This window comes from Watersipora subatra, chromosome 4 (genome assembly GCF_963576615.1).
Source record: "Watersipora subatra chromosome 4, tzWatSuba1.1, whole genome shotgun sequence".
NCBI classification, from domain to species: domain Eukaryota; kingdom Metazoa; phylum Bryozoa; class Gymnolaemata; order Cheilostomatida; family Watersiporidae; genus Watersipora; species Watersipora subatra.
The window spans coordinates 7,005,375-7,029,582 of record NC_088711.1 but is presented as its reverse complement, the minus strand read 5'-3'; the positions used below and the strand labels follow the sequence as shown (position 1 = coordinate 7,029,582).

Below are 24,208 nucleotides of genomic sequence, written 5' to 3'. Positions count from 1 at the left end.
TAAAAGGTAGAAAGTCAAACTTTCAGTTTTTTCTTTATCAATAAAAGGTTCTCTAATTATAACTGACTAGAAGACCACAAATCCTAATCTATATGTTTTTTTAATAATTTGATTACCTAATTTTCTTATCATCAGGTTTTTGAGAAAAGAGGAAGAGCCAGAAAGATGGTATACTTGGTGGACTGTTTCCAGGCGCCAGGAGATGCCCAGCAAAAATGAAATTTTATGTAGTACCCCACTTCAATGAGTCTATGATCGATAAAACTGATTAATCATTATTATTCAGTCCATATTTTAGCACCACTTCCATTTTATTCCCAATTGCATCAAAGGATATCTATTATTATTTCAAGAGGCTGGAACCACAACCCATCAGTACAGCAGTTCCAGCATATCTTTAGGCGCTTGGTTACAAGATGTGGTGTTATATGTTCGTAAATCCCAATGCATTCAATCAATGCATCAAATACATATGCAATCAAATACATATATATGTATATATATATATATATATATGTACATTCTAGACAAGCGTATGATCGAGACCGAATTGCAACTGTATGATCTTTGGAGATCGACGAACAACATGCAAAAAGACAAGCGTGTATTCGAGGGCGGATTGAAACTGTAAGATTTTTGGAGACTGACGAACAACGTGCACAAAGACAAGCGTGTGATCGAGAGAGGATTGCAACTGTAAGATCTTTGGAGACTGACGAACAACGTGCACAAAGACAAGCGTGTGATCGAGAGAGAATTGCAACTGTAAGATCTTTGGAGACTGACGAACAACGTGCACAAAGACAAGCGTGTAATCAAGGGCGGATTGAAACTGTAAGATCTTTAGAGACTGACGAACAACGGGCTCAAAGACTAGAGTGTGATCGAAAGAGGATTGCCGCAAGAAGATGCCCATCTTAGAGAGAAAAGTTTAATGCAGCATTTTTGTATGACTGCTCCTTTAATTATGAGAGTGAGTCTTTTTGTTTGATAGGAAATATGAATAAAATTTGTCACCATTGTCAAGCACTCAAGTGGAAGGACGAAGCTCCAGGCATGTGCTGCGCTAATGGAAAAGTCAAAATACCACTCATTACTGCACACCCTGAACCGTTGCAAAGTTTAATGATTGGAGATAATGCATATTCTCGCCACTTTCTATCTAACATTCGCAAATATAACAATTGTTTTCAGATGACATCTTTTGGAGCTTTAAGAGAAATTCTGATGACGAAGTAAATCAAAGATGTGAAATTGTCTCAGGTGTCAGGCATAGCATCTTCCATGATTTGCAAGACTTTTTTCATCGCTACAACAACTACGGCACTACGTTCAGGAATTTAAAATATCCATAGAAAGTCTAACAGATGACAGTTTGAAAATTGTAATTTGTGCAGATAGGCGGCCAGCTGGAGAACATGAACGAAGATATAATGCACCCGAATTAGACAACCAGCGATTGTTATTGTAGGACAGGACTTTGATAAGAGAGATATCGTGTTGCACAAGTGACAATCAGGACTTACAAGAGTTTCTGAAACGCATATATCCTACGATGCGCTACAGTACCCAATCATATACTGGCAAGGACAAGATGGATATCATCTTACAATTAGGCAGGTGGACCCAAACACAGGTAATGAAGCATAAAGGAAGACAGTATCTGCCATGGATTTTTATGTTTTTAGGATAATGATACGAAACACAGGATCAAACCATTTAATCAGATGCAGACACCTGCTCCATCAATTTCTGACAGACATGTACGCAAAAATTGAAAGTGAAAGATTGGCTTATATTAGACATAACCAAAGAAGACTTAGAGCTGACAGTTACATTCACTTAAGAGACGCTATGCTAAACGATGATACACAGAAAATCGGTCAATTAGTCATTCTTCCTTCACCGGAAGCCCTCGATACATGCATGAGTATGTCCAAGATGCTATGACCTATGTCAGACAACATGGAAGGCCAGATCTGTTTATAACATTAACATGCAATCCAAAATGGACGGTTATCAAAGAAGCTCTCCTAGATGGACAAGCAGCTCACGACAGACATGACATTGTAGCTAAAGTGTTTGGGCTAAAAGTGAAACTACTGCTCAACTTGCTAACCAAGAGAAAAAAATTTGGCGATGCTCAATGTTTCCTTTATCCAATTGAATGGCAAAAACGAGGTCTGCCTCATTGTCATCTTCTTCTATAGCTGGTAAAAAAATACGCTCATTTCAGGTCGACTCAATAATATCTGCAGAAATTCCAGATAACGAGGAGGACCCAACTCTGTACAGCATCGTTATATATTTCCAGCAATGAGGCTGTTTGGAGGATTTTAGGTTTGCCAGTTCATCACAGACATCCTGCAGTAACACACCCTAGTGTACATCTGGAAAATGGACAGCGAGTATACTTCAATGAGGAGAACATCGAACAACGTGCACAGGAACCACCAAGGACTACTTTAACAGAATTTTTTAAAGCATGCCAAAACGATGAGTTTGCTCAAACTCTACTATATCATCAAATGCCTTCTTACTACACATAGACATCACAGAAAAAGTGGCAATCTAGAAAACAAGGAAAAGTTGTTGAAAACTGGCCTCACATACGTGCATCAGATGAGCTGGGAAGAGTACATACCGTTCATCCAACAAACGTAGAATGTTTTCACTTGCGCATTTTACTACACAAAGTTACAGGACCTACTTCGTTTCATCCCCTTCGAACTGTCGATGGAATCGTTTGCTCAACATTTAAGGAGGCATGTTTCAAACGAGAATTTCTAGAAGATGACAGACAGTGGCACAACACTCTTCAGGAAGCTTCAGTTTCAGATTCACCTTCTCGGTTGCGTAATCTGTTTGCTGTTTTTCTTATTAGCTGCAATCCTTCTGATCCTAAACAATTATGGCTAGATCATAAAAAAGCATGAGTGATGATGTACGCAGACAATTGAATCAACTTCAACCGCAGATCTCTTTAGATTTCACAGCCGAAATTTTCAACAAAGCTTTGATTTTGTTAGAAGACAAAGTCATTAACATTTCTGGTAAGAGACTAGAGCAACTCGGATTCACATCGTCATGCAGAGATTTAGACCTGCTTCCACAGACAGAATTGCTACGAGAAAACAACTATGACCTGGCAAAGTTAGATAGATTTGTTAGCAGCACCGAATCAAACCTTACATTTGATCAGAATTTAGTTTATGAAAAAATTTTAAAAGTTGTGGATGAGGAGCGTGAAGCGATCTTTTTCTTGGACGCTATCGGTGGAACTAGTAAAACTTTCTTGCTCAATCTTTTTCGTGCTAAAATCAGATCTAACCGACAAGTCACACTGGCAGTCGCATCTTCAGGTATAGCCGCTACGTTGCTGGAAGGTGGAAGAACGTCTCATTCCATGTTTAAACTACCATTAGATATAGGACGCCTGGAGACTCCTGTTTGCAACGTCCGTAAAGGTACTGGATTGGCTCAATTGTTACAGACCACAAAATTAATTGTTTGAGATGAATGCACAATGGCCCATAAGCAGCATTGGAAGCTCTGGATCGCATGTCCAAAGGCCTTTATAACAGTGACAAACTTATGGGTGGTGAATGTGTACTTCTTGCTGGTGATTTTCGTCAAATCCTACCGGTCATACCTAGAGGAACTCCAGCTGATGAACTCAAAGCTTGCTTAAAGGATTTTTATATATGGCACTGTGTAGAAGTTTGTAAATTAACGACAAATATGAGAGTACATCTGGGAGGGGATGAAGCTTTGGGAGAGTTTTCTACACAACTTTTAAATATCGGTGAGGGAAAGCTACCAGTTAACAATGGGCTAATCTCTCTACCTGATAATTGCGGATTTATTGTAGACACAGAAGACAATTTACTACAAAAAGTGTACCCAAATATTCACGAAAACTATCTTCAGCACCAATGGCTGAAAGAAAGGGTAATTCTGGCACCTAAAAATGACACTGTTGACCACATCAATCAACTACTTCTTGAAAAAATTCCTGGGACTACGACTTCATTCCTCAGCATAGACTGTGTTGTTGAAGAGAATGACGCTGTCAATTATCCTACAGAATTCTTGAACTCCTTACAGCCTGCCAGTATACCTCCTCATAATCTTCAACTATGCGTTGGTGCCCCAGTTATGCTTCTTCAAAATTTGGATTTACCTAGACTTTCTAATGGAACAAGATTTATCATCGAAAATCTATCCCCAAATCTTATTTGTGCTACTGTGCTTACCGAAGCTGCGATAGGTGAAAATGTTTTTATCCCTAGAATACCACTAATTCCGACAAATGTGCCGTTTTAATTTAAACGTATTCAGTTTCCTGTTAGACTGTCATTTGCGTTGACTATCAACAAATCCCAAGGTCAAACACTAAAAACTGTCGGCATTCACCTCCTTACACCGTGCTTTTCTCATGGACAGTTGTATGTTGCGCTATCCCGAGTAGGCAGTAAAAACGGTGTATACATTCTCTCGCCATTCAGTCAGATAAAGAACATTGTTTACCCTCAGGCGCTTCAGTGATACACTAGCAGTATGCTCGTCAAATTTTCAAGGACATCTTCCTCAGCAACAGTAACTTTTCATTGTTATTATTCATGATATTTTGGTTTTTCATTTTGTATATCATATTTCTATCAATTCATATTTTTTGCAATCATTGTGGTAGAACAGACTACATTTAACAATTGCTTGCTAATTATTTCACGTTTAAACACCTTTACTGATGTCTTATTTTTTCTGTAAATTGTTTAGATTGGCACAAACTGCCTTGCTCATGAAATGTTTTGGAGAATTTATATTTCCATTGTCATGTAATAAACTTCAACAATAAAATTCTTGAGATATTAAACATTGTATACATGTTCGGTGGTCTATATGCCTACTGGGGAACCCGCCACCTTAGAAAAATGGGTAATACCTCTTAGGGTAGATCATTTGTCTACCTCTTGGGTGGTGTGGAAATGACATGTCTACAAATATTACAAAACTTTCATTTCATTCATGGTTTTTACGTTAGTTCTTTGAATTTAAATAACTTCTTCAATCATTTCTATTTAAAGAAGTTCTCTTTGTTTATATGAATATCTTAAAATTTTTTTAATGTTTTTTTAACTCTTTGTTTTAACATATTTTAACTCTAATTTTATCATTTATCTGTTTGCGAACACTTTTTTATTATAACGGATAGAAAAACAAAGTCCTAAATGTGAAGGGAAAAGGTATATAGTAATAGTGAAGGGAAAATATTAATACAACAATAGAACACTATGAGCAAGGTTGACTCAGAAGCATGTAAGATAAAAAGTCAAATATGTAAAAAGTGATTTCTAATCACTGAGACAACATCTAGGTAGCACCTATGTGCTGCATATGAAGATTCATAAAGCTACCATAAAAATGTATACATTTTTGGTGGTTTATATGCCTACTGGGGAACTCGCCACCTTAAAAAATGGGTAATGCGCTATACCTCCTGGGTAGTGTGGAAATGACTTATGTCCAAAATTATTTAAAAAATTTTGGTTCTCGAGCAACGCCGGGTAGTACAGCTAGTATATATATATATATATATATATATATATATATATATATATATATATATATATATATATACATATACATATATATATATATATATATACAGTCAAACATGGATAACTCGAACTTCACGGGACCGAGCGAAAGTGTTCGAATTATCAGAGCGCTCAAGTTATCAGAGCACTGTCACAAGTTTATGTATTTACTTATTTATTGGTAGTTACATGTACATATACAAACTATAATATAAATCAAAAGCACAATTGGCTTGTTTCAAATTAAATGCTTCTAATGTAAAGTTTAAAACATTTTTATCAAAAAGTATAAATATTTTTCTATCACTTGAGATTGGTTTGTTGTTTGAGGTGATGTTATTGCCAGGACGTTTTTTTAGATTGACATTGGCAAAACTTGATCGTTGTTGAAATGCTCAAAAGAAAAGACATTTTTTTCTTTTGGGAGTTTTACCCACGATCAATTTTACCGATTTTTCTTGAAATTTATGCAAAGATTACCTCACTTTACCTGGGATTCGTTAAGAGCAACACTCCGAGGCAGTTCAATTAGAAGTTTTACGAGGTTTTACGGTACATTGTATATTACTCACGCTTTTTGAATGGATACTTATTGAATGTACACACGTATTCTGTGTTTAGGTCAAACGATGAATAGTTTTTTTTAGCTAAGACAACATATGCGTTTAATTACAACAATTTTTAAGACGTTTTAAACATTCAACATTCCGACATTGATTCAACACGGAATCAACGTCGGAAAACTATTCATCGTTTGACCTAAACACAGAATACATGTACGTTCAATAAGTATCCATTCAAAAAGCGTGAGTGATAGAGTGATATACAATGTACCTTAAAACCTCGTAAAACTTCTAATTGAACTGCCTCGGAGTGTTGCTCTTAACGAATACCACTTTCCTTGCTTCCGAAGGGTGATCGCTATGCGGATTTATGGTATAAATCAAATTTCACCAAACCTTTAGAAAAGTCGTTGACAAAAATATTTTGCCGATGGTGGTAATAACGACGCTTATGAATTACGAAAAGTTGAGGTTTACCTCTATGGCTGGGAATAAAGTGATTTTCTAAAGCGATAACAACCGTTTCGGTGGCCGTTGGACAAAAAACAGTTCGAGTTAACAGTGTTGAGTTCGAGTTATCTATAGCAATTTATCATTACGTGGGAACGGACCAAAGAAACCGTTCGAATTAACCATGTGTTCGAGCTATCCGTGGGCGAGTTATCCATGTTTAACTGTATATATATATATATATATATATATATTGTATCCTCACCCTGTTTAACCCATATGGGTGATAATTTCTGCTCTAACTCGGGTCTCCTACCAGAGACCTGGGAGTTTGAGCACTCGCCTCAAGAGTGCTCAAACTATTTGCTATATATATACATTATATATATATGTATATATATATATATATGTATATATATATATATATATATATAGACGATATATAGGCTAGAGACGATCCTAGATGCAGACTGTGCAAAGATGCACCTGAGACCATCCAACACATCATCAGTGGATGCAGACAGCTAGCAGGGAACGCATACACTGAGCGGCATAATCATGTCGCAGGTATTGTGTATAGAAGTCTATGTGATGAGTATGGCCTTAATAAACCACAACACTGGTGGGAAGCTCCTGGTAAGGTCAATGAAAATGACCGCGCTAAGATCCTCTGGGACTTCTACATCCAAACTGACAAGCATGTCCTAGCAAACCAACCAGATATAGTGGTGGTAGACAAGGAGAACAAGAGGGCTACTATAATAGATATAGCAGTACCCAATGACTACAATATAGCCAGCAAAGAAAAAGAAAAGGTAGAAAAATATCTCCCTCTTGGAGAAGAAATTGAAAAATGCTGGAATGTAAGAACAACCGTAATCCCAGTAGTGATTGGGGCACTGGGCGCAATAACACCGGCGCATAAAATGTGGCTTGCCCAAATACCAACAACAATCAACTCAGGTGAGTTGCAGAAAAGTGCGCTATTGGGAACAGCTAAGATCTTGAGACGAGTGCTCAAACTCCCAGGTCTCTGGTAGGAGACCCGAGTTAGAGCAGAATTTACCACCCATACGGGGTATCCGGGGTGAGGAAACAATTTTATATATATATATATATATATATAGCTGGGGGCTGTATATCATTGGTTCTAGCAACCAATATCAAGAAGTTGTGATCTTTATCTAGATTTCTGTATTTATATAGATCTAAAAAATTATGCTGAATTTAAAAATCTAAACAGATTTTAGCTGGTTGTCATAGAAATAGATGTATATCTATAGGAAAATGTAGGCCTATTACTTAATTTTGCAGATATTAAAAACGGCTTGGCAGTACTGCAAAATTGGGCGCAGCCGTAGTACCATCAACAAAATCTTTAGAAAAATAATAACAGTAACATATTGCACAACATTGGTCACTATACACTTCGATCTTGTATATTCGAATGATTATTTTTATAACTAAATCTTATAAAATTGAATAATTATTTTTACACTTAAATATTGTATTAATCTTATAAAAATCGATAGAAAAATATCATCGTCATTTCCTTTACTTTCACTGTTTTTGACATCAGTTGAAATATCAAAGTACTCATTATAAGTGTCCAAAATGTCAGAGTCTAGTAGAACCGGCAAAAAGAAACGACTACTTTTCAGTACTTCTACGTTAATTATATGTTGTATCGATAGAAATCGGTACAATAGAAATAGAAAAAGAATCGTTAGAAAAACATCATCGTCATTTCCTTTACTTTCACTGCTCTGGACATCAGTTGGAATACCAAAGTACTCATTATAAGTGTCCAAAATGTTAGAGTCCAGTAAAATCGGCAAAAAAACAATTACTTTTCAGCACTTCTACGTTAATTACAGAAACCTTCGGCAATTGGACAATGTCATAGACTGGTGAAATGTGCACGTTTTTTCTCGTGAAATGCGCATGACTTAATGGTTCTACTCTCTGTCGCATGGCCTTATCGGTGTTTCATGAGCCGGTCTTAATTTTGATTAAAAAAGGCTTGTCAAGTTTTTATTTCGATTTTAGGCCAAATTAATCTGTTTATTTATGTATAATCCGATCAGATGGGTTCGTTTTAGGATATTGCAGAAACTTTTCAATGACCTGGTAACATATTTTAATATGTTTATATGTGTTTTTTATCATTATCATACTTAAACGACTCTAGACAAAAATGGTTAAATTTGTTGATGAGATTTCAGTACAAGGGTTTGGTCACGGCCGTTAACGGATAATTTTTCGGGAGTTGTGTGCACATATGCATTTACCATAAATCTCCCAAACAATCGCTTTGCTCATGTTTGGTTGTGGGAACACAAATCAAGATGTATTGAGTGTTGGGACCTACCGACGCAATAGCTAAAGCAATTCTAGGCTCAAGGCCAATTCAACCACTTTTCGAACAAAGCAATGTAGGCTGCAAAATTTTAGTCAAATGTATACAACAGTTTTGGCCAGTTTTCTGCTCTTGGTGATGTAAACAACTATTGTGATCTCTTATTAGATAGTCAATAAGTTTTAAAGCTAAAGTTCACTGGGCTGGTAACCCAAGCGATGCCAATGATACCCTTAAATCCAGTGGAAACATCTGTTGATAAGAAATACAAATTATGTAGAGCCCATATAGAGTTGTCTGCCTATTGTTGAAATCATGCCAATAGCTATCTACAACAAAAACTTGTAGCCTAGAATCTTTAGCTAGCTTGACTTTGTTATATAGGTTGAATGACTATGTAGATCTTTATCTTGACTCTGATATGTAGGTTGATTAAGATTGAGGATGGATAAAAGCACCCACAAGCTCATTAAGATTAAATGTTGTACAACGTTGCTAGGTTACTATAAAAGGGAGCGTGACCATGTAGCATGGAACAAGATGGCGCTTAAATTGTTGCGCAGATAAATGGCCTTGACCATTTTAGGAGTAGTATAATTCAGTGATCGAAGGTATCTAATTATACCATATATAATAGTACATATAATATATATAGTAATATTAATTATTAGTAATTACTTATTTTCAACGTTTGCAAGGCCTCGCGGCCTTGTTATGCTTATTTGCCCAGAATAACATGGCTGTTGCATCTATTGGGCGTGAGCAACTCTGGTTTTAGTAATACCAGCTGCGTTGCGGCTCACACCATAGGTAAGTTGGAGCATAGAGTTATCTCCCCCTAGAGTGATAACTACACGAGCGTTTCCGGTGCCAACAAGGAGCGTTTAGGGCACACCCTTTTTTTGTGCTAGTCAGTCGTAGTGATTGACTAGATCAATAACAGCAGCCATAAGAAGGGTTAAACAAGGATCATGAATTTCCAGTTAAGATAGTAATTAATGCTCATATTAAAGAAATGATGATTATAGTTTATTACTTTAATATATGCTTATTATTTAAAGCAATTCAATACCTACCAGGGATCGCTAAACATATTATGAAAATGTTTACTTGTTCATATCCATTTCCTTCAATGATATGCGGGCCCCCCACAGCCCCATACAGCAATGATATACAGCCAATGATATACATCCCCCTGTATATCATTGTTTCCATAAACATAAATATTTCCTTAATTTTAGGGAGATGGATATGGAAATTTTATTTTAGAAATATGGAAATGTTATTGAAATGGAAATAATATGGAAATGTTATTGAAATGGAAGTAATATTGAATTGGAAATAATACGGAAATGAAGTAGGGAAAGGTTATGAAAATGGAAATAATATGGAAATGAAGTAGAGAAATGTTATGAAAATGGAAATAATATGGAAATGATTTATGGAAATGTTATGGAAATGGAATTAATATGGAAATGAATTATGGAAATTTTATGGAAATGGAAATAATATGAAAATGAATTATGGAAATGTTATGAAAATGGAAATAATATGGAAATGAAGTAGGGAAATGTTATGGAAATGGAAATAATATGTAAATGAATTATGGAAATGTTATGGAAATGGAAATAATATGGAAACAAATTATGGAAATGTTATGAAAATGGAAATAATATGGAAATAAATTATGGAAATGAAAATAATATGGAAATGTTATGGAAATGGAAATAATATGGAAATGAATTATGGAAATGGAAATAATATGGAAATGAATTATGGAAATGTTATGAAAATGGAATTAACATGGAAATAAATTATGGAAATTTTATGGAAATGGAAATTATATGGAAACGAATTCTGGAAATGAAAATTGTGACATACACGTAATCCCTGATACCTACTTGACTTGCAAAGGCACTGAATAGATAGTGTAAAGTAAGTGAGTTAATGCAATCAGTTACTCATAGATAAGATAGATAGTCATACTGGGGTTGTATTACATTAGTGTGATGGGAAGCTAATCGACTGCCATCAACTATGAGCTGTACTACCTGAGTTGCTCGAGTAATGAAAAAGTCTTTGGACAGAAAGTTTATTTTTATATAACATTTACCATTCTAACTTTTAAACTTCATATCATGAGAAAATATTTTTAAGCAGTTCAAATAAATTAAGAGGAAAAAGAAAACAACTGTAAAGGTTTTCAAGCTTTTTCAAACATCTACAACTTTTAAATTTCATATCATGAAAGAAGTGTTTTGTTGAAATAAATTAGGAAAAGAAATGTAAATGTGTTTAAATGTAAAATAATTAGCAAGTAATGGCTAAATATAATCTGTTTAGCTATGATCACAATGAAAAATTATTTAATAAATAAGGTAATAAAAGAGTCTATTTTATTTTTATATAATTATAATTTAGTATAATTAAGTACGTTATAATTTATTTTTATTTAACATATAACAACATTTGCCACTTTAACTTTCAAACTACATATTATGAGAAGTGTTTTGTGTAATTGAAATAAATGAAGAGAGAAGAGAAAATAAAACAGCTGTAAATGTTTTCAAGCTTTTTCAAACAACTACAAATTTTAAATTACATATCATGGAAGAAGTTTTTAGTTGAAATGAATTAGGAAGAAAAATGAAACTGCAAATGTGTTTAAATGTAAATGTGAAATAATTAGCAAGTGATGGCTAAATATAATCTGTTTAGCTATGATTACAATAAAAAATTATTTAATAAATAAAATAATAAAAAAGTCTATTTTATTTTTAAATAATTATAATTTAGTATAATTAGGTATAATTTATTTTTATCTAACATATAACAACATTTGTCACTCTAACTTTCAAACTTTTTGTTTGCTTACATCAAGCAAAGATGTCCACTAACTAGTGGACATCTTTGCTTCAAGCTAGTCTATGTATTTAATTGATATGTATTGAAATCTAATATTACATGCAAGGGCTCTTTGTGAACTATGGTGTCAATGAATCACTCTATCACCATACAATGTCAATACTTTCAGTTGATGGCAGTCGATTAGCTTCCCATCACACCAATGTAATACAACCCCAATGAAAACAAGATTGGTTACGGGGGGTGCTCCTTCAGCTGTATGTGCAAACACCGGGTTTTATATGAATAGTTTTTTACCTAGAACATCGCGCAACTTGCGCGGCTTACCATAATTTTATGTTTTATTGACTATTTTTAAATAAAGTTCTCAACGGCCTTCTTTTGCCCGATTTCGGGATTTACAGGTTCTTAAAACACCTAGACCTAGAACCCCAGTATGACTATCTATCTTATCTATGAGTAACCAAAGGTATACAGCCCCCCATGTGTGGGGGCTGTATATCATTGGAGTAACTGATTGCATTAACTCACTTACTTAACACTATCTATTCAGTGCCTTTGCAAGGCATGTAGGTATTGAATTGCTTTAAATAATAAGCATATATTAGAGTAATCAACTATAATCATCATTTCTTCTGCCATCATCAGCCATCTGTGGAAATTCATGATCATTCTCATGGCTGATGTTATCGTTCTGTCAATCACTACGATTGACTAACACAAAAAAAAGGGCGTGGCCTAAACGCTCCTTGTTGGCACCGAAAACGCTCGTGTTGTTGATGGCGCAGTTATCACTCTAGGGGGAGATAATTCTATAAGTTGGAGTACGGTAACGGCTAGCCAGAGTTCCACGACTATAGAACGTCGTAATACGTCGCTATACGTCGTAATGCGAGTCTTACTTTTTATAAGGAGACTGCTCTTGCTTTGTAAAACGTGATTGTACATATATAGTCTGTGTTAAAACCGCTGTATCCCTTCGTAAATGTTCAAGTTCCGCCCGGTCTTTAAATTCTTACACGTTAGATGGGGAATTTTTGTGTGTATCCAATGTCAACATTTTCCACAGATGTTATCTGGAGGTGTTCATTTGGAAAGCATCTACACACATGTATACTGAAATTTAGAATACAAAACCGACGATATTGTTTATGTTTTGCTAACGCCTTAATTTACCTGGAACATACTGATCTGCAAAGTAAAACAAAACAGGTATTTTATAATTATATTATACACGTATTGGTATTCTTGTAGGATTAGGTCATTAGCCCCAATGATTGTATCGGGGTGTGCGTGTGTTTTTGTCCATTGATTAACTTGTGGTGGTTTATGCTGCTGATAATTTTTAACGATAAATTTCTGTACATGTATACACTTTAGCAATTGTAAAATCGGATTTTGGGATCATATCACTTCTGTAGATATTCATATCATTTCTGTTTGTTATTCATTTCAACGTTAGCTTAGTCAAGCTATACCCAATTTCAGAAAACGTAGTCGACCCTTGCTTCTATTGTTATGTAATATATAGCAGGCTATACAATTATTAAAAAATATTAGAACAATGATATCGGGTTTTCAAATATTTCATGTTAAGCAACGATAGGCTGACTCAACTCATTAGTCCATGTCACGCTGTGAAAGATTTGAATACCATTTGATATGCAAGCAGTCTGGTCGCGTTATCACAATATACAAAGTAGCTAAATCGAGATGTTTGTCTTTTTTGTTTGTGCTGTAAGACCAAAAACAGTTATTTTTCTCGACTGGTAAACACAAAGATACGTCTTTTTAAAAATTAACTTGACGTTATTGGAGCACGCGATGCAATGAAAATTAATGTTTAACGAGTTTATCAATTCAGTGGTTTTTAACAGTAGTTTACAGCTCTTTGTAGAATACATGCATTGTATTACTTAGGAAGTACCTTATGGTTGCTGTCAGTTAGCTATAATTGATATTGGCATCTCATGGATTAAGCATTTCTTATGTTCAAGCGCACCTTTACTTGTGTTCACGAAGGAATTTATTTTATGAAATATTAATTCATTTTCCTGTTGCAACCTTGAGTAATTCAGATATACATGTAACTAATTCTCTACTAGGTGAAGCTTTAGCTGTACTCAAATAACATAATACCAATACTTATACAAATATATTTTCAGTTTCTTTGAGTTTGGGTATCCTTTTATAGAGATGTTTGCTGATGAAATTGTTGGCGAAGTGGTTTTTAACTCATCTTGGAGGAAGGAAAGGTAACACTTAATAGTTACTTTTTTGTTTAGTGATGCATGTATCACTAGAGTTTGTTCATAAGAATTATAATAGTTGTAAGACTTGTGTTTTTTCAAAATTTCAAGTACCATTTATGGCTATTCTCAAAGTTAATGAAGTTATTTTGCTTGTATTTTATGCAGAGATTCATCAAGCACATCTACACAAACACGTCTATTGAAAACCTCCGATGTTGCTGCACAGTCATTTAAAAGGCGTAATGCAGAAGTAAGTCTGAGAGTGCATATACGATCTCTTGTTGAATATACCTGGCAGCAATAGTGTCTTGTGGCATTGGCAATGGAGTTGTGATGTTTTGTGGATATGCATAGCAGTCATAACAACTTGTGACACGTTCATAGCAAATATCGTGTTTTCTGGTTCATGAATAGCGGATTTGTTGCTTTGCAATACACACATCATAGATAACTCTGCTTTATGATGCGTGCATTACAGATTTATGTCTTGCGGCTTATAAGTGATTTTGCTGTTGCTGAGTTTTAATTAATTATAGAATCCAAACTTTGATGAAGTTATATTAAAACTCCGGCATTTAAACTTCTTAAAATTTTCAGTTCAGCTCTCAATACTTTACAATTTTGTCTTATACTTTGAAAAGATACTGGTGTGATGACAATTCCCAGACACAGACTTTGTATATCTATATTCTAAGATTTGTTTTGAATATCCACTTGTAATGAATATCCACTAATCTCCATCCAATCAATTTGCATCTATTAGGACAACTTTTTAAGCTTAGATACGTTGAGGAGGAAGAGGTAGAATCCCACTTCACTCCCGTTGCTGTCACTCAATACAATAATCGCTTCTTCTTGAAATAAAATAGCTTTTTCCTAACTGTCTGATTATTTTGGAGAATGTTTGTCTGTTACCTAGCAATATGAATAACAATGTTTTCTACAGTCAGAACTATTCTGTACAATTGGAGTAACATGTGATTTTTCCAACATGTGACATAAAATTTCAACAAATCGCTGACTCTACACTCAAAGTAATTTTCAACATATGTTTGAAGCTTTTCAAAGCATTGCAGTCTTTAAGTGCAAGCAAAGATGCGTGTGAAAATTAAAAAGAGATTGTTCAAACTAGAATGAATACTAAAAATAGGTCAGGTAAATTCGTTTAAACTTCACCTAGTTTAAATTAGAGCAAGTCTATCACTGAGTTGTCAATCTGAGTTGTCTGCACTTTTTGTGTGTCTTGAAAGTGAAGTAACAATAAAAACATCACTTTATTAAGTTCTAGTACGCTAAGAGTCCCGTGCACCGTGACAGATTATTGTGCGTCATTAGTATCTGTATAATTATTCCCCGATGCAGCAAGCCAGTAGAGTGGTGCAGTTGATGGTCTGCCTAGCCGCTAAGACGAATATCTGGTTTCGATTCCCATGCGAGGCATTTTTCCTACCCTCATTCATAATCTAACAATCATACCGTGATACAGCAAGGTGATGCAGTGGGGCAGTTGGTAGCGTGTCTGGCTGCAAGTCTGAATATTCGGAGTTGACTCTCGTGTGAAGCGATCTTTTTTTAACGCTCTTAGCGTGGCTTCGGACAAACAGACGAACACGACTCTTATTATAGTAAAGATTATTCAGTTAATTCTGTTTTCAACATATAACTTGTCTTACATTTAGCTATTTATATAGTTTTATAAAATGCATTTGTGTTAATATTATGTGTAGCTAATAACAGGAGGTTTGTTGAGGAGTTATTGCAGGGTTTTATGCTGTGGAATGAATTACAATGTATTTTCATAGGAATACTTGCTCCACTATATGGTTTTGACATACAAAGCAGATCTCAGGATGTATTAACTTGTAGCCATTTGACTGTACTTTTAGGCGCAGACGGATACAGATACTAAGAGCTATCAACTGATTGAAGAAGATGATTCCGATGCACTCCTGCAATTCCTAAAGCAAGTCGAACCAATGATCTCTAAAGCTCTCAATAGAAACACTCAGAGCACTGCATTTGATGGTAATGTATAGAAGATGATTGTGAAAGGTTTGAGAGAATAGTGAGAGGTCTAAAAATATGGTCAAATGCTTGTTTAGAGGTCAAACTCGTATTAGGTTTTTTTCTTTGCCATATTTTTAGTAATAACCATGTAAGTTAACTAAAATTAGCTGGTTTCTAGAGTAAGTTTGGTAAAGATAACAATGCATTATTAGCTGTTCAGCATCTGTTTGGAATTAGTCTATCACTATGTCTCCATGATGTGGGTAGTCCGCATGTTTGTCTATCACTATGTCTCCATGATGTGGGTAGTCCGCATGTTTGTCTATCATTATGTCTCCATAATGTGGGTAATCTGCATATTTGTCTATCACTATGTCTCCATGATGTGGGTAGTCCGCATGTTTGTCTATCACTATGTCTCCATGATGTGGGTAGTCCGCATGTTTGTCTATCACTATGTCTCCATGATGTGGGTAGTCCGCATGTTTGTCTATCATTATGTCTCCATAATGTGGATAATCTGCATATTTGTCTATCACTATGTCTCCATGATGTGGGTAGTCCGCATGTTTGTCTATCACTATGTCTTCATGATGTGGGTAGTCCACATGTTTGTCTATCACTATGTCTCCATGATGTGGGTAGTCCGCATGTTTGTCTATCACTATGTCTCCATGATGTGGGTAGTCCACATGTTTGTCTATCACCATGTCTCCATGATGTGGGTAGTCCGCATGTTTGTGTCATCTACAAGATGGAAACAGCAAAAGTCCGCAAGTCAAGTGAGTTCTGTTACTCGCAAATTTTTCCCAAATGTTTCGTGCTGGTGGGAATGGTACTTGCGAATGATGTGTAAGGAACACAAGCACACAAGCTATTCTTTTTTAAACATTTCTTAGGCTTCAGTCATTCTTTCTTTAGCTGTTCTGAATTCACCACTATAATCTTTGGCATAACAATCTTTTTTTAACAAAGTGCCGGCGTTAATCCGCATCATGCAAATGTCCATTAAAACGCTTATCACACGGTAACTCAAAGTGAGCACAACTCCACATCCGTATCATCCGTCACATGGAAACATGTTTGACTTAGATAGTATGTCAATGTTTATTGACAGACAGAGCAAAACAGCAATAAGTGCCAATAAGTTTATGAGACGATCAACGGTAAAATAAAACCGGTAAAGTTTGAGCTATGAACAAACCGTGTGAGCTCATCTCCAATGTTGGCTGAATTGTGTTCGCAGGTTTATCGGTTTTTGCAGGTTATGTGTCGGCAGCCGAGCTGGAATCTGGAAAGTGCAGCGTGGTACACACACTCTGCAATGAAGAGCACAATGGCCTACTTTCTGTCACAAGTCTATCCTGGAACTCTACTGGCTCTGTTGTGGCTGCCTCGTATCCTTTTGACTGCAGATATTTGACATGACAGGAAACGCTAATTCAGTTGTTTAGTTAGAGTGACTTCTAGTGACAAATGTACATGAGAGTTTTGCCAGAAAATGGTTTTGGCAACATGCTGGTTCTCTTTTTTACTTCCCGAGTCTTAATCATATGTCTAACTCAAAACAATGATCTCTACAGTCTTAGACAAAGTAGCTCATCTTAGTGAAAACTCACCCTAGAAACTGTTTGAAGTTCCTTAGCTATGAGCTGAAGATTTGGAAGGTTTGATCACGAGGATTGGTGTGTGCATAAGGCTAGCCTGTGCTCCTGGAATGTTAACAAGTCAGTGGTTACTGGGAACAAACCGGATACAATCATAGACACAGCTAGTTGTCTACTAACTGTGGCTTTTCACCCTGTGAAACCAGCGCTCATCGCTGGGGGCAGCTTCAATGGTAAGTTCCTGCTCTTTTTCATGAAAGTTAGTTGCCGTTGCATTTTAAAGGGTTGTATTGCAAGAATTGTGGAAACTGATAACTTTTTTGTATTCAAATTTATCTATTTTAGTAAAGCTTATTACTACTTAGTTTTTAGTTTTGTTTTGATTAAACTTAATTCAGTTTGAAAGAATTATCCATAAAAAACTTGTTTTAACTGCACCAGATTTTTGCGACATTGTGGAGACGATATAATATGGATCACACTAATCAATAGAAAAAATATTTTAGTGCGAAAGGAAAAATGCTTGATAACAAAGTACTCATAAGTATTCTGTAGTTGGATTTGATGTCTTGACTAGTATTAGATTTTTCAATCAAGGTTTGATGTGGAAAATTGTATGGTAATAATACATACATGTACATGTGTATATATAAAGTGTTTAGTTGACCGCATTTATAGTTGGCTTACATAGCAAAGATGGTAATAATCTGTATTTCTCATTGACCCCTTCTCCTACAAACAAACATCCCAATTGATTAAAAGTTAATCTGTGAGGAAATTACTTTGCGGTATTTGTCCCTCGGTCGCTTTAACAAAATTCATAGACCTATTTAACCTTTGAATGTACAGCATTGACTACTTCGACTATAAATGGTGGAGTAGGAATTATATTGTAACTTTATGGAAGAGCTATAGTGGCCACAGACTGAGTGAGTGCGCAACTGATCTGCTAGCTAGAACTTTTATCAGAGTCCGTTCAAAATTATCATAACCTTCAGTTATATATAGAATATTGTTGATAGGGGAGGTGATGGTGTGGGATTACAGCAGAGATACTGACATGCTTGTGGCAACATCAGGCAAGGGAGACGAGTCTCATAATGAGCCCATCTCTAAGGTTCTCTGGCAGAGAGCTCCAGGGAAAAGAGTCAGATATAATGTAGGCATAATTCACTTTTGAAAATCATCGATCTCATGTCACCTTTTATTATCTCCCCATTTTATTATCTCCTCATCCTATCATCTTATTATCTTGCCATCTTATCCTCTTGTTATCTCCCCATTCTATCATTTTATTATCTCCCCATCCTATCATCTTGTTATCTCCCCAGCTTGTTATCTCCCATCCTATCATCTTAATATTTTCCAATCTTATTATCTCCCCATTCTATCATCTTATTATCTCCCCATCCTATCCTCTTGTTATCTCCCCTTCCTATCATCCTATTATCTCCCCATCCTATCATCTTGTTATCTCCCCTTCCTATCATCTTATCTCCCCATCCTATCATCTTGTTATCTCCCCATCCTATCATCTTAATATCTCCCCATCTTATTATCTCTCCCATCTTATTATCTCCCCATCCTATCCTCTTGTTATCTCCCCTTCCTATCATCCTATTATCTCCCCATCCTATCATCTTGTTATCTCCCCTTCCTATCATCTTATCTCCCCATCCTATCATCTTGTTATCTCCCCTTCCTATCATCTTATCTCCCCATCCTATCATCTTGTTATCTCCCCTTCCTATCATCTTATCTCCCCATCCTATCCTCTTGTTATCTCTCCATCCTATCATCTTATTATCTCCCCATCCTATCGTCTTGTTATCTCCCCATCTTATTATCTCCCCCAACTTATTATCTCCCCCAACTTATTATCTCCCCCATCTTATTATCTCCCCATCCTATCCTCTTGTTATCTCCCCTTCCTATCATCCTATTATCTCCCCATCCTATCATCTTGTTATCTCCCCTTCCTATCATCTTATCTCCCCATCCTATCATCTTGTTATCTCCCCATCCTATCATCTTATTATCTCCCCATCCTATCGTCTTGTTATCTCCCCATCTTATTATCTCCCCCAACTTATTATCTCCCCCAACTTATTATCTCTCCCATCTTATTATCTCCCCATCCTATCCTCTTGTTATCTCCCCTTCCTATCATCCTATTATCTCCCCATCCTATCATCTTGTTATCTCCCCATTCTATCATCTTATCTCCCCATCCTATCATCTTGTTATCTCCCCTTCCTATCATCTTATCTCCCCATCCTATCATCTTGTTATCTCCCCTTCCTATCATCTTATCTCCCCATCCTATCCTCTTGTTATCTCCCCATCCTATCATCTTATTATCTCCCCATCCTATCGTCTTGTTATCTCCCCATCTTATTATCTCCCCCAACTTGTTATCTCCCCCAACTTATTATCTCCCCCATCTTATTATCTCCCCATCCTATCCTCTTGTTATCTCCCCTTCCTATCATCCTATTATCTCCCCATCCTATCATCTTGTTATCTCCCCTTCCTATCATCTTATCTCCCCATCCTATCATCTTGTTATCTCCCCATCCTATCATCTTAATATCTCCCCATCTTATTATCTCTCCCATCTTATTATCTCCCCATCCTATCCTCTTATTATCTCTCCATCCTATCATCTTGTTATCTCCCCATCCTATCATCTTAATATCTCCCCATCTTATTATCTCCCATCCTATCCTTTTGTTATCTCCCCTTCCTATCATCTTGTTATCTCCCCATTCTATCGTCTTGTTATCTCCCCATCCTATCATCTTATTATCTCCCCCACCTTATTATCTCCCCCATCTTATTATCTCCCCATCCTATCCTCTTATTATCTCCCCATCATATCATTTTCCTATTATTACCCCTCTGGGTTTCCCTGTTCTTCTAACTGTTGCAGTTTTCTTAGACATGTACTATCTGGTTGTGTAGAGGAATAGCTAACAGTTGCGGCTCCCATGGTATACTACTATGGTACTACTACACTCGGTGTTCAATGTACAAATACTACACTTCTAAGGTTTGCAGTGTTATTTCCTGTTTTGCCTGGAACTGCACCTTCACCAGCTTATTTTTAGGTGCTCTCTGTTGGAATGGATGGCAAAATTCTTATTTGGAAGCTGGATGCGGATAAGCATAAATTAGTGCTTACTCAGAGGTAAGCAATTATATTATGAGCATTTCTCATAAAACTTTCTCAATTTTAATTCTAACTATTCTGTCATTACTCTGTGTAGACTTACTAATTTTGGTAACTTTTTTCTCAGAGCTTCGCTTCAGGTTTTTGTGCTTTCATTGTTTCAGCTTCGTGTTGCTGGCAAAGCACATGCCTCGGTCTGTCAAGATCAAGTCTTCAAAAAAACACCAAGAAATGGGTGTCACTTCTCTTAGCTTCAGCTCCATTGATGAGGATGTGTTCTACATGGGTGCTGAATCTGGTGGCATGTTTAAATGTTCCTTTGCCACAGACACAGATATAGGTCAGTGGTTAAAATTGTAAAATGTGAATTTACACAAAATTTTGGTAGATTTCATCAGAAATTATCGGTATTTTCTCATCATTTTCAATTGTTTTTGATGTTTGAGGTGATCTAAATGCCTGAATGTTTAAAGATTAAAATTGACTAAACTTGATCAAGGTTAAAACATCAAACTCCAACATCAAAAACAATCGCGAATGATTGAAAAATACCGATAATTTTTGATAAAATCAACTAAAGTTTTGTGCAAGTTTATCTTTAAACTCTTCAGTATTCACTATTATCAGAGCCAAATCTGTTTTTAATCTTGTTTGCACTGAGCCATTTGTAGTTGGCTTTGGACTAGAGTTTGGATCATCCGCAAGGCTTCGATAGATATGCAGATATTATATCGGCCTGTGTAAATGCTTTGAGCTTATGTACTCTCACTATTCTGCGCTATTTTTTAGTTTAGAGACGCTAATTTTCAGAAGCTGATATTGCAGGTGACGGCAGCCAGTCAACTCCTTTGGTCGATCCTGTCAAATTCACCTTCTCTCCCCACCACGGGCCTGTTTACTCAATGGCTGGCTCTCCACACCACCGAAACCTTCTTCTCTCTTGCAGCTCAGATACGACCCTCCGGCTACACAGTGTTTTACAGGTGAGTGCAGAGCACACTATGCCCTCGGATGGCTGTTTTATACTATATCTATTACTAGCTTTCATCATTTTTACAGTGTTTATGTTTAGCAGGCTGGAGGTATTGAAGATTTAACTTCGAAATGTAACAAATTAACAGCTAAAATGTGGCGTGAAATAAACTAGAATCTGTTCTAATATGTTTAGGTTTTTGCTCTGGGGGTCATTAAGCTAAACTGTTAAGCATCTCAAACATCATATTGGTAACTCGCTGAAGCTTATAAACAAAACATTCTTTCTGGCTAAAAAACATGTCGAAGCCTTTGCTGCTTATATATGATTTTTTAAATGGGTTCAAAAGATTGCTAAGGTAGAGGTCGCATAAGCTTCTCAACATCTCTATGGTGGAAGTCAGCTCACCTCTCTGAAGAGGTCAAATGTCAAACGATTAATTGACTTTGTAAATTGCCTTAGCGCGCAGCATTTTCATTCATAACGAGTGGATATCTTAAAATCAAACGATCTATAGGTCTAGAAATTATCTAATGTTTATTTTCTTTCAACTGTTTCTCCTTTCTCATTTAAACTCGATGTATATTACAATATATACAAAGTCTTTTACTTACACTACAAACCATAAGCTATCTTCACAGATCTGTTGCTACTACCAGAAAGTTATCAAATTTCAATTAGCAATGTAATGCCGCTACTAGCATAGCCATCGTTCCATTATGACTTGTATCGATCTCACAAACCACTTACTGAAATTTATAGGTATATCCAAATGGTTGCATTTCGCATCATTATATTGGGAGATAATGTTTTTGGGCAACTGGAGATATTTTGTATACATTATATTAGAATAGCCTCCATTATTTAACTATTCTTCCATGTCTTCATCTCACGATGTTGTGTGTCTCTCTGCGCATGCAAGTGCTCTAGCTCTAGTAAGTACGCTATCGATTTTAGATCTTATAAAGAAGATTGTACAGCATGAAATCCTCTCTTGTGGTCACCTCATCATAATCAATGTACACAATACTCTCCTGTATTAATAAAACAAAACTCTCCCATTTGCAAATGTTATCACTAAAAAGTTGTGCTATCAGGCTCTTTGCAGGTCTGTGAATAATTATATTTTAAGATCTCATTTGTACATATATTGTTGCTGCTTTTGCCAGCAAGGTTCAAATTGTCTAGACTCTAGATCTATGATAATAAATGCATCAGTCACAATTTTACTACGGTCTGCAAATTTTCTCATAGCAGGTTTTTCTAGTAAAAATATCGTATCATTTTTTCAATGTTCCATCAATGTGGAAACATATTTGTTGAGTCGAGTGTTAGCCCTTTACCCAACTTTTTTATTCCATTATAGTAGTGTTAGCCTCTTGTTCTACCCTTGCACTCTATTACAGACTCAACCTCTGGTGGTTATTGAACCGGCGTGTGGTTATCTGTATGCCGCTCGTTGGTCTCCTATTCGTCCGCTAGTTCTAGCCGTGACCACACAAGATGGCCAACTGCTCATCTATGACCTGCGGAAGAGCGAGACCACCCCAGTAGAGTCACTGGATGCCAGCCCTACCAAGCAGTCCATCTACACCATGGAGTTCAACTCTAAGCAGTAAGAGTTAATGTTCAAAATCAATTCAGCCCCGGTGCTTTCTTCTTGAGTTATCCTACCCTTAGGTTTGGTTTACAGCTTGCTATTACCCCTGACATGTCACTTGAACTCTACTTCCTTTTCTGACTGGCAATTCGGGATTTGTATATCAACGTCATCTGTTAAAGGAGACATCTCATGGCCTCGGGGGATGCACTCGGAGTAATCAAAGTTTGGAGACTGAATGATGAGCTGACCGTCGAATCCGCTGCCGAGAGAGAACTGCTGAACAAGCTCGCTGACGTCTCTTCTCATGAATAGTTGTCGATCTAGAGTAATTAGGCCTTACACTGTAACTCTATTGGGTAATTAACCTGTAATCTTTCATACTGGTGGGACAGGAGCGGCTCCCTTCACATAATTGATTATTCGATGAACGGCTTGCAGCTATATATTAGTCATCTGTCTTATTTCAAGTTTGATACACAGCTGCCTTTACTTTTAAGTTTCTTTTTCTCATATACTGCAGCATTTTACCTAGACCGTCCATTTTGTTGCATTTCCACATTAATTTTGTTATTTTATTTGTTCGCAATCGACATCGACAATGATATCAGGCATGTTATGTGATTGAATAACAAGATGCCCCATGAGTATGCATCGTGCTTCTCTTTTGATTAACATATCAGCATTGTATATAAGACCTGACTTTGCATATATATAGATATTGATCCTCTTCCATAGTAAATGTGGCTAATTGCATTTC

The 24,208-nt window shown here is 36.2% G+C and overlaps 2 protein-coding genes across 2 annotated transcripts; both read left to right on the top strand.

Moving 5' to 3' along the window:
• The first annotated feature begins 3,561 nt into the window (after positions 1-3,561).
• LOC137393866 (uncharacterized) lies at positions 3,562-4,326 on the top strand. Its single transcript, XM_068080577.1, has one exon. The coding sequence runs from the start codon at positions 3,562-3,564 to the stop codon at positions 4,324-4,326; it is 765 nt and encodes a 254-aa protein (XP_067936678.1).
• Positions 4,327-12,943: 8,617 nt separating this feature from the next.
• On the top strand, positions 12,944-24,002 carry LOC137393639 (cytoplasmic dynein 2 intermediate chain 2-like). Its single transcript, XM_068080279.1, has 12 exons — positions 12,944-13,049; positions 14,032-14,092; positions 14,255-14,339; positions 15,976-16,114; positions 17,361-17,493; positions 17,755-17,936; positions 18,726-18,862; positions 20,814-20,893; positions 21,040-21,215; positions 21,701-21,858; positions 23,255-23,463; positions 23,631-24,002. The coding sequence occupies exons 2-12, from the start codon at positions 14,034-14,036 to the stop codon at positions 23,761-23,763; spliced, it is 1,491 nt and encodes a 496-aa protein (XP_067936380.1). The 5' UTR covers positions 12,944-13,049; positions 14,032-14,033; the 3' UTR covers positions 23,764-24,002.
• The last annotated feature ends 206 nt before the right edge of the window (positions 24,003-24,208 follow it).

Bases quoted from the DNA above. Each gene is read 5' to 3' on its own strand.
- LOC137393639 (XM_068080279.1), top strand. From the start codon at position 14,034: ATGTTTGCTGATGAAATTGTTGGCGAAGTGGTTTTTAACTCATCTTGG. The intron at 21,859-23,254 runs GTGAGTGCAGAG...ACTCTATTACAG, and splicing joins GGCTACACAGTGTTTTACAG to ACTCAACCTCTGGTGGTTAT. The intron at 23,464-23,630 runs GTAAGAGTTAAT...CATCTGTTAAAG, and splicing joins ATGGAGTTCAACTCTAAGCA to GAGACATCTCATGGCCTCGG.
- LOC137393866 (XM_068080577.1), top strand. From the start codon at position 3,562: ATGTCCAAAGGCCTTTATAACAGTGACAAACTTATGGGTGGTGAATGT.